General features: G+C 40.2%; 1 protein-coding gene across 1 annotated transcript in view; it reads right to left on the bottom strand.

Moving 5' to 3' along the window:
* Nucleotides 1-5,728: 5,728 nt before the first annotated feature.
* The window catches only part of LOC124113920, a 30,606-nt gene continuing 25,077 nt past the window's right edge, over nucleotides 5,729-11,257 (bottom strand). Inside the window, exons 19-25 of the mRNA XM_046474414.2 lie at nucleotides 10,330-10,554; nucleotides 9,582-9,654; nucleotides 8,862-9,005; nucleotides 8,437-8,505; nucleotides 7,772-7,951; nucleotides 7,033-7,227; nucleotides 5,729-6,201 (exon numbers count right to left, since the gene is read on the bottom strand). Of these exons, the coding sequence (XP_046330370.2) occupies nucleotides 5,993-6,201; nucleotides 7,033-7,227; nucleotides 7,772-7,951; nucleotides 8,437-8,505; nucleotides 8,862-9,005; nucleotides 9,582-9,654; nucleotides 10,330-10,554 (1,095 nt within the window). The 3' untranslated portion in view covers nucleotides 5,729-5,992. The remainder of the gene's footprint in view (nucleotides 6,202-7,032; nucleotides 7,228-7,771; nucleotides 7,952-8,436; nucleotides 8,506-8,861; nucleotides 9,006-9,581; nucleotides 9,655-10,329; nucleotides 10,555-11,257) is intronic.

The raw sequence follows: 11,257 nt of genomic DNA, 5'->3' as shown, positions 1-11,257 counted from the left end.
AGCGAAAGTAGGATAGGATGAGAAATCATTTCTATTTATTCACACACGTCACGTTTTTACTGAGTCATTTAGACCGGCTCCGTGGTCTAGTGGTAGAGCGTCCGCCCGGAGAGCGGAAGGTCCGGGGTTCGATCCCCGACCGCGTCATACGAAAAGACGTTAAAAGATGGTACTTGTTGTAACCCTGTCTTGCGCTCGGCATTAAGGGGCTTAAACAAGGACTGGTCGGCTCGGAGTCAGTATACTGTGTCTGAGTGGGGTATTCATGTTAAACTGCGGCATGGTATCTCAGTGAGCTAGCACTATAAATCGGCATCAGTCCGGACTAGTACAAGCAGCCACACAAACACACACACGTACATGCACGTCGCTATATAAGTGCAATAATCTTGGACGCGACGTTAAACCCCATCTCACCTCACCCGAGTCATTTAGAATTCCCCTACTGGTTACAAACAACCAAATGTTTTTCTATAGTAAAGTTATATATTTTGTTACAAAATTAATAACTAGGCATTCCACATATGTTGCATGTACATGTGTGCACTGTCTCGCCTTAAGGCAGCAATATATACAAAGCAATGACAAGCTTAGCCAGCTCCATTTCCGAGTACAGGAAGCTAAACACACCAACCCCAGTTCCGCACCAAATGGCATCATTTGCTTCAAAATATCTGTAGTCACATTCAGCATAAGTCATCATGCTAAAAAAGACTACATACAGTAAAACATGGTGAGTTGTAATTACTTGATGGGTGTAATTTCAAAAACATAAAAATCTTAGACAAAATCATTCTGATTCTAATTTGGTGTAGTAGAACCTGCAGGATGCATTACGAATGCGGTACTGTATTATTGTAAAACGTGTGCATGGCGTGTATTCAACATTACTCCCCTTTAACAAACATCTGCATGTACTTGCCACTGTTTCAAGCCTAATGAGATTTAGATCACTTATCCATAACTTGGAGGTAGATCATTTATGTAGATACGACCATTGATTCACGAGATGAAGCAGTTGTTTTGTTTTCAAGAATGAACGTTTGAGCTGCAAGTATATATTTCATATGAGAAGACAGTGTCTTTTGGACAATCCACTCCATGTTTATAAACATTTCCGCTAACCTGTTGCATGTTTCGACAAAAGAGAAAGGCAATTTCAAATTCCCAACCTTGCCATGAAGGTCTGGATAATTTTGGACATGGCCAGTAACATGTTCCACCCAGAGAAGACATTCAGATATGCCCTTCATTCTGATCACATCTCCATCATCACCTTTTGGCATCCACACTTCATTCAATCATTCTGATCACATCTCCTTCGTCACCTTTTGGCATCCACACTTCATTCAATCATTCTGATCACATCTCCATCATCACCTTTTGGCATCCACACTTCATTCAATCATTCTGATCACATCTCCTTCGTCACCTTTTGGCATCCACACTTCATTCAATCATTCTGATCACATCTCCATCATCACCTTTTGGCATCCACACTTCATTCAATCATTCTGATCACATCTCCTTCGTCACCTTTTGGCATCCACACTTCATTCAATCATTCTGATCACATCTCCATCATCACCTTTTGGCATCCACACTTCATTCAATCATTCTGATCACATCTCCTTCGTCACCTTTTGGCATCCACACTTCATTCAGTCGTTCTGATCACATCTCCATCATCACCTTTTGGCTTCCACACTTCATTCAATCATTCTGATCACATCTCCTTCATCACCTTTTGGCATCCACACTTCATTCAATCATTCTGATCACATCTCCTTCATCACCTTTTGGCATCCACACTTCATTCAATCATTCTGATCACATCTCCTTCGTCACCTTTTGGCATCCACACTTCATTCAATCATTCTGATCACATCTCCTTCGTCACCTTTTGGCATCCACACTTCATTTAATGATTCTGATCACATCTCCATCATCACCTTTTGGCATCCACACTTCATTCAATCATTCTGATCACATCTCCTTCGTCACCTTTTGGCATCCACACTTCATTCAACCGTTCTGATCACATCTCCATCATCACCTTTTGGCATCCACACTTCATTCAATCATTCTGATCACATCTCCTTCGTCACCTTTTGGCATCCACACTTCATTCAGTCGTTCTGATCACATCTCCATCATCACCTTTTGGCTTCCACACTTCATTCAATCATTCTGATCACATCTCCTTCATCACCTTTTGGCATCCACACGCCATTCAATCATTCTGATCACATCTCCTTCATCACCTTTTGGCATCCACACTCCATTCAATCATTCTTAACACATCTCCATCATCACCTTTTGGCATCCACACTTCATTCAATCATTCTGATCACATCTCCTTCATCACCTTTTGGCATCCACACTCCATTCAATCATTTGACAGACAGACAGACAGACAAATTTATTCGGTACGTCAGGCCACCGGCCCATAAAACAATGGAAACATATATATTTTGTATGCTGAGTAGATTTAATAATGATTCACCATTCAACACTGTGTTTCCGTTCGAATGTTCATGACTTGGAAGAGATATTTACCTAAGCTTTTTATAATTTGTTCGTTTTCAGGTGACATAAGCCTTATAAAATTTTCAATAGAGGGAGGGGTAACGAGATGCTTTGGAAAAGAGTTTCTTCTGGCTCTGGAATACTGGTCACAAATCATAAGAACATGGATTTCATCTTCAACATGGTTATGAGAATATTAGAATGCAACAATGTAAATAAATATTTATACATGTTTTGGATTTCAGAGAGAACCATTTATTTATGATTTGGAAATACTGCACGGTTTTAGGTGTGACGATTATACTTCAACCCCATCGTTAGCGATTCTATCAATATAACTATTATTGCGACACATCACAAGCTTCATTTATCACAGCGCCATCGTATTGGGATCACATAGTATTATTGGCATTGTATTTTCTATATAGGTCAAAACCCGACTGACAAATTTGATTTTACAGAATGAGAACATTACAGTTCTACCATGGGCTTCCAAATTACCAGATCTTAACCCAATAGAACATTTATTGAGTGAATTCGATCGACAGGCACGTCAAGCCAAGCATAACTCAAGATGCTGTTCAGTGAGCCGATAGCGACTCTCTGCACGTTGTCCAGTGCGAGCAATTGAATCACAAACGTTAGAGTTGATCACATTTTATTTACATCCCGTGCGTACAAGTTTAAAGAGTAGTGTCAATACAATGCAACTACAGTTAGGTACCTGATAGAGTTGGTTCATATAGTTGGTCGTATCAACATTGGCATATCTTTGTCAGCACCACACTCGTGCTCGTGAGTTTCACCGAAGTGGTAAACGTCACCTGCTTCACTTCGGGCTTTCCTCTCGCATTAAGAAGCTGACACGCTGTGATATAACTGGAATACTGTTAAAAGCGACGTTAAACCCAACTCACTCACTCACTCGCGTTATATACAATGATTAAAGCAAGTCACATAAGTTACGTGTTTGTTGCGGGAATGTGTAAATGTTAAAGAAAACAAATATTGGGGTTTAAAACTGGGTGGGTAAAGGGTTGGGTGATGGGTTGAGTTTAAGTGTGTGTGTGTGTGTGTGTGTGTGTGTGTGTGTGTGTGTGTGTGTGTGTGTGTGTGTGTTTGGGGTGGGGGGTGGGGGTGGGTGGGTGGGGGGGGGGGGGGGGGGGGGGGGGGGCTTTGTCTGACTTTAATTATAGGCTGCTGACACATACATGACTCTGTGCTGTTGGTCATTGGAATATTTGTCAAACAGCTGTTATCTGATTTGTATTGACTACAATGGCATCATTTAGTTACATTTAATTTATTTAACCCAATAGATATACAATCATAAATAAAATCCCTTTTAAAACTTATACCCCAGCCAAACTGCCTGGGGGGGGGGGGGGGGGGGGGGACCGGTAAATCTACTGGTTTTGCAGAAGAGGGGTGTCATTTTGTTCTTTTCCAAAGCCTATGTTTGATTGAGAAAAATTTGTATACAGTAAACTACGTTTATAACGAACACGTTTATAACGAACTGACAGATATCACGAACTCAGTTTTTGGTCCCGGCCATTTGCTGTATATGTGCTCTATATATGCATAAAACGAACTGCGGTTTTAACGAACTAAAATAAGCGGTCCCTTTGAGTTCGTTATAACCGTGGTTTACTGTATTTCGAATGAAATATTTGCTCTTCCCACTCAGCATATTTCAATCTGTTGATGACATGGCCATCCTGATATGTTAAGATATGTTAAGAATGTGTATGTGCAAAGCTGTGCAATGTAGGAAAAGTATTTTTGTCTCAGTGTAGTCTACAAACTACTTTGGCTGGTGATGCAGGCTGTACCATGGGCCGATAGCCTATGCCAGTTCTGAAAAAAACATCTTGATTGACATATGATCGAGGATACATGCTTTTTTTTACATATGGAGGTTATAACGACGAGATAAAAAAACAATTGTCGGTAAGACATGCTATGGAATACAGTAAACTACGGTTATAACGAACCCAACGGGACCACTTATTTTAGTTCGTTATAACCATAGTTCGTTATAAGCATATATACAGCATAACAATAGCAAATAGTCGGGATAAAAAAGGTGGGTTCGTTATATCCGTCAGTTCGTTATAAGCGTGTTCGTTATAAACTTAGTTTACTGTAATTAATATATTTCGATGCTTGACAATGTTAAAATGTAAGGATGTTACATAGAATAAATCAGAACGCGTGACTAAAATGAATTCATTTTATTATAACGCTGTGTACGTTACAGAAGGAAATGATACATGTTGTTTGAAATACTATCCCAATAAAGAGTATTCAAGGTAACACGTTACGATAAAAGTAGTCAAATGTCCACAGGGTCAGATTGTCATACACATTACAGGAATTCGGAATAATCACGGAAAATGGGTCATCTCTGAAATATTATATGCGATGTCTGCCGTGGTAATTAATATATGTCAGGTTAATACTAAGGTATATGCTTGGGTATGGGTTATGGTTATAAGGGCATGTTTCTGAAAATACCTCTGCTTGGTTGTATTAATTTGGCATTCCTTTTTCTAAACCAAAGATAAAATATAACAAATTGAGATAATGCAGATAACGTCTTTTAGTGAGGCTCATATCACACTGATTGTGCATGCCATATGAAACTGATACAAAAAAATCAACAGTTTGATTAACATAAGTAGTCCTCCGCTTGTCAAGTGATACACAGATGCATTAAGTCCACGCACCATGTCGTGTTAGTACTTTCATTGTCCATGTGTCTGCTGTCAATGGTACTTGAGTGAATGTATAGCGCAGCCACTGTCAGCAGTACACCACACTTGTGTAAATCTCAGGGTATAATGCTTATTATCTCAGAGTGTATATTCATAGCTATACTACTCAAAAGAAGTTAAAGAACACCAAGGCATGACAGGTCAACTGTAGTCATATGAAAGAGTCAAGTTGTATTTAAATTATTTTGAGTAGTATATGTCCTTCCTATCAACTCGACCTTCCTTCACAAGCAAATTGACCCGTGAAGATCAGGAAGAGAATAGGTCTTCAGCAACCCATGTTTGCCGTAAGAGACGACTATGCTTGTCATAAGAGGCGACTAACGGGATCGGGTGGTCAGGCTCGCTGACTTGGTTGATCCATGTCATCCTGTCCCAGTTGCGTGGATCGATGCTTATGTCAATCATTGGATTGCCTGGTCCAGATTCAATTATTTACAGACCGCCGTCATATAATTCGAATATTGCTGAGTGCGACGTTTAACAACAAACAACAACGTTAAACAACAAGCAAACACAATCACAATCACAAACAAATTACAAATTGGATAGATTGCATTAATACGTAACATGAATGGACTTGAGTTAACCTACAGTGATATAGAAAAATGTTAAAAGACATTCACAAATATACCGAAGGTCCTCCAAATCACATACTGTCTGTGGCTTCTTCCGTGCGTTGTTCACCCGAGTCGGATGTAACTGTGACTGGTGTTACGCGGCAGCTCCTTGATCAGCTCCTTCTTAAAGTCATCGGCCGCCATCTTATTTTTGTCCTCTGAGTCTGACGTAACAAAGTACTTCGAGTCGGCAATTGTTACGACCATTGCTGTCAGTCTGCTGGTCTGCGTCTGGGAGGCCATGTCGGCATATGTCTTCTCCCATAGATCAACTGAAGGGACAAAATAGGGCTTTAAACAGAAATATGTTGTAGCAATTTTCATGTCAATTCAACTCACTTAATTATTGACAGGTGACCTTTCTACAATATGAAGTTTTCCTTATTAATGAAAGTTAATGATCTTGAAACCAGTGAAGCGTTACATGATTCAGAGCTTAAGTTGGCTACCAAACAATACAAGTGTTAATAATTTAAATCTTTACCAACTGATTCAACATGTTTAAATATTGATTATTTATCAAGAATATTTGGACTGTTTAGTTTATAGTCAGGAAACATTGCTATCGCCTCTGCTCACTTATGTCCTGACTGCGAAATAATTCAACAAAAAATTATCCAGGTCAATGGGCTGGTTGTAGAATTTGAATTTAACGCGACACGCTAATCATATGAACTGAAGTTTGTGATTGGCATTTCTGAACAGGAAGACATTATACATGTCACAGATATTAGCTTTCTATAGACGTTTCGGACTTTTTGACTCTCTGCCATTCATCGTACACTTGACGACGGGACAAGAAGTAGTTCGGGAACATCATTACAACAAAATATTTCATATCTTAATTGAAAGGGCCTCAGATCCATGTCATGAGAGTGACCTCTTACATCCTCAAAGCTTGGCTATTTATCAGGGCTTCTCTCCGTGAGGGATTACTCTCAATATTTCTATGGAAATAATATTTGTGTCCAATAAGTCCAATAAGGCAACATCAACAATTTAAAACGTTCTAATAGAAGCCTTTCCATACCAATCATAATATGTTTAGTCATATATTTTGAGGAAGCTTTCAAAACAAAAGTCATCCAAAATGTGACATATACCTGCTACGGGAGACTTGTCAATGTCCGCCGGAACCTGCATCTGTTTCAGAGTCAGTTCTGCGATTCTGTTGCTGAATGGTTGGAACACGTGTTCATCGGGTATAATGACGGTGACCACACAGACAGTGTCGCTCGCCTTCTTCACACCTTTAAAGACCATTTGGGCAGCGGTGTTCGGTCTTTTAGCAATTTCACCTGAAAAGAATCAACACACACATTCTTCACATTTGAACTGTAAGGAAATCATTTTGTTGATGTGTACTATTGTAATCCTAGCCATGTCTTACATTCGAATATAGCTTTGGAGTTATCAGTTTGCACAAATAGAGCAATGTGATTGGGAGCCACATCAATAAAATATCCAACCTTCGTCATTTAAATCAGATCTCCTGACAAGTTGATTCGAGTGCAATTGGTCGCAGTATTTTAGTAATATGTAATATGTTTTCTATTATTCAGCTCGCGCAAACTAGTAAACATAGTTAAAAAATGTTCACGAACCGATTCCAAAGTTTAAATACAGATTTTTTCTCTAGAATATTCGGTTTACAGTCAGGGAACCTTGCTATCGCCTGTGCTCACGTGTGTCCTGACAATGGTTTCTATTACTGAGCAAGCGCAAACTTGGCAATATTGTTAAAAAATATCGTTAGGATATATCAAAATGTCAAATGGGTTCCAACGTGTGGATACGATGCTTAATGTCTGCATATCGGCAGCAGTGCTTATCAAACCTCACCAGAAGGTGCTATTGGTACCGTGATGGTGTTGCATTTTATTTTGGCAGCGTTTCTGATCCCTTCTGCTATGGCGTCGACGACGGTGCTTTCTTGGTTGTTTGGGCAGTAGGAATGTAACAGAGTTGCAAATGGCAGGCTGGTGCTGTCGTGGGCACATATTCTCTCATTAAGTTCAGAGACTGAAAAGACACATAAACTATTGTCACAAAAAGTCTTTTTATATAAACTGCAGGGCAAAAGAAAGTATACACTAAAATTTGCTGGTACCTAAAAATGAAACAACGTGATTAGGTTGAAACTAAAAACGCTATGGAGAAAAAAGAAAAAAAGAAACATTCAATATTGTGTTGGTGTTTTTAATACTGAAACCCCGCCATACTAAGTGAAATTGTCAGTGAAATCGTCCGGGTTGGGACATGATTAGAGTGCAGGGCCCACTTGCACAAAGCGATCTTTGCGCTAAGATTATCGTAACTCCCATTTTTTAACATAGGCTTACGATAGTCTTAGCGCTAAGATCGCTTTGTGCAAGTGGGCCCAGGAGTAATCCATATGCCAACAGTAACGTGTGTAATGTGTGATGCAGGAACTAACGGGTGTTAACAGTTTATGACATAGAGATCCTGATGCAGACAATGGTGGTGCGTAGGTAACCTTTACGAACCGTAGGATGAACACTGCCAGTCAGTCTTGTCAGCATCTGTGCAGGTAAGTCCTGGATTGGCAGCTACATCTTGAAAGAGAATGGCAAAATAAAGATTTAGGGATATTCTCTCTCTCTCTCTCTCTCTCTCTCTCTCTCTCTCTCTCTCTCATTTATATAAATACGTATATACATACGAGTGGGTAGTCACGGGCATACAGCATACCATAGAGTTTCCCCTCTCTCTCTCTCTCTCTCTCTCTTTCTCTGTTATGCAATTAAGATACAAATGTTAAGAATATTTTACAATAATATCACAGTCTTTTTTCTGAAACGGACTAAATTGAACACTATGATAATATATCTAACAATCTTCAGGGCGAGTGAAAATACATTCGTTGTTATGGAACGTAACTTGGTTAATATGTTTATAATCACATTCTTACTTTCTATTTGCGTATCATTCCACAGAACGAGGACAGCTTCTGTCACTTCTCTTGCTTCGCCTACACTGCCTTGTACAACTTGAAGCAAGGTGTTTCCAATTTGTACACGGATCTCGCATTTGCGGTTTTGTTCCGATCTCTTCACTATAAATGAATCATAAAAAATAAGGTTGGTTGTATGTTGTGTAACGCCGAACTCAGCAATATTCCAGCTATGGGACGGCGGTCTGTAAATAATTGAGTCTCGACCAGACAATCCAGTGATTGACATCATGAGCATCGATCCACGCAATTGGGATACGATGACATGCATCAACCAAGTCAACGAGCCTGACCACCTGATCCCGTTAGTCGCCTTTTCCGACAAGCATAGTCGCCTTTTACGGCAAGCATGGGTTTCTGAAGACCTATTCAGCAACAAGGATTAGGTAAATCAGAAATGTGCTAACTGCAGACCCTTTTGCCCTGTCTTAGAAACAGAACTATATCTATTAAGCTATTTCTGTTCATTTTGAGCGTGTGTATACAATTTGTGTCATGACATCTTGGCTTCATGATATATTGACCAGAAAACATTGAAATAATTTCAGTGAGCACACGGTTTCAATTGTCTTTATTTATCTGGGTGTTTTTGTTTCTGAATCACAATTATGTGGTTGTTTAACAACATATTTATTTCGTTTTCATAACATTGTACCTTTGGGAAAATAAACCACAAACCCTCGTGAAACTGTTCCACAGCTGCAAGGTGTTTTGTCTTCAGTTTGTAGGTATGACGGTGCGCCAGGAACAACTGTCACATAACATTGATTCCAACATAAACACAACCAACCTCCTCTTGAAAATGTTCAAAGCTTATATAATAGTTCGGACCATTTTCAGACAACGGTACATGTATCTCAGAAGAAAACACATAGAGAAACAATAATTTAGGTCATCAAAAAGATATGTAAGATATTTGAGCACCACTTGTATAATTACAAAGTCTATTAATCACAACAATCAGATATATTTTACCAAATGGTGTGAAATAGGTGAGCTGGAATGGGGTTTAACGTCGCGTCCAAGATTATGGCACTTGTATAGCGACGTGCCCCTGTGTGGCTGCTTGTACTAGTCCGGACTGATGCCGATATATAGTGCTAGCCCACTGAGATACCATGCCGCAGTTTAACATGAATACCCCACTCAGACATAGTACACTGACTCCGAGCCGACCAGTCCTTGTTTTAGCCCCATAATACGGAGCGCCAGACAACAAGTACCACCTTTTAACGTCTTTTGGTATGACGCGACCGGGGATCGAACCCGGACCTTCACTCTCCAGGCGGACGCTCTACCACAAGACCACGGAGGCGGTGGTGTCAAATAGATTGCGTTCATCACCACAATTGTTTCAGATACATCGCCTACTTCTAGTGTGACACTTATTACCTGTGATACATTTTGTGTGGTAAACTTTGCGTACCTGTTTGACTGAGAGCTGCGTTTCCGGGAGGATCACTATGAAGATCTCTCTGATGGCTCCAGATCTCTTGTCGTCATTGAATAGCCGTATTGCCTTGTACATCAGCTGGACAACATGCTGGACAGGATACTTCAGGAACCCGGTGCCAAGAGCTGGGAAGGCAATGGTCTTGCAGCCCTTCGCCGATGCTTTGATCAGGCAGTTGAAAACCAGGGATACCATCCACTGCATTGACAGAAATGAAAAATTGACACTCGAATCGAATTCGGGTTTGGGGAGAACATACAAATGTATATATATCAAATACAGAATAAGCGGGGTTAAGTACAAAATAAACCCAACAGTTGCATTGGCGTATGGCCTCGGATCATATTCCACGCACAACTGCCTTTTATATTAGGTCTGCTTCTCTGACGTAAAATCAACAACTAACCGTTTCCGGGGCGGTCGGGTAGCCTAGTGGTTAAAGCGTTCGCTCGTCACGCCGAAGACCCGGGTTCGATTCCCGACATGGGTACAATGTGTGAAGCCCATTTCTGGTGCCCCCCGCCGTGATATTGCTGGAATATTGCTAAAAGCGGCGTAAAACCATACTCACTCACTCACTAACTCACTCACTAACCGTTTCCAAAACCATAAGACATTTCTGCTAAAAGCAGTGTCCATGGTACAATTCAGATTATTTCAAAAGCATGTTACTCTCAAATAGTGAAGATACAAGGCATTTGTGAAATAGTGAACGTATCCTGTCCCACTGGTGACACTCGTCACAAACACATCAAGTCAAGTCAAGATTTTACTTGAACAAAGACGGGACATGTGGCGCAAGTCCAATTATAGAATCGAATCAGTTATCATTTTTGGTCAAATTTAGAACTATCCTCCATATATTTATCCCTCTGAGGCCAAAAACCCCGATCAAACAACT

The sequence above is a fragment of the Haliotis rufescens genome, unplaced genomic scaffold (genome assembly GCF_023055435.1).
Source record: "Haliotis rufescens isolate VD_foot unplaced genomic scaffold, xgHalRufe1.0.p SCAF_12, whole genome shotgun sequence".
NCBI lineage: Eukaryota > Metazoa > Mollusca > Gastropoda > Lepetellida > Haliotidae > Haliotis > Haliotis rufescens.
Note: the sequence above shows the minus strand (reverse complement) of the source record. Positions and strands in the feature narration are given on the sequence as shown.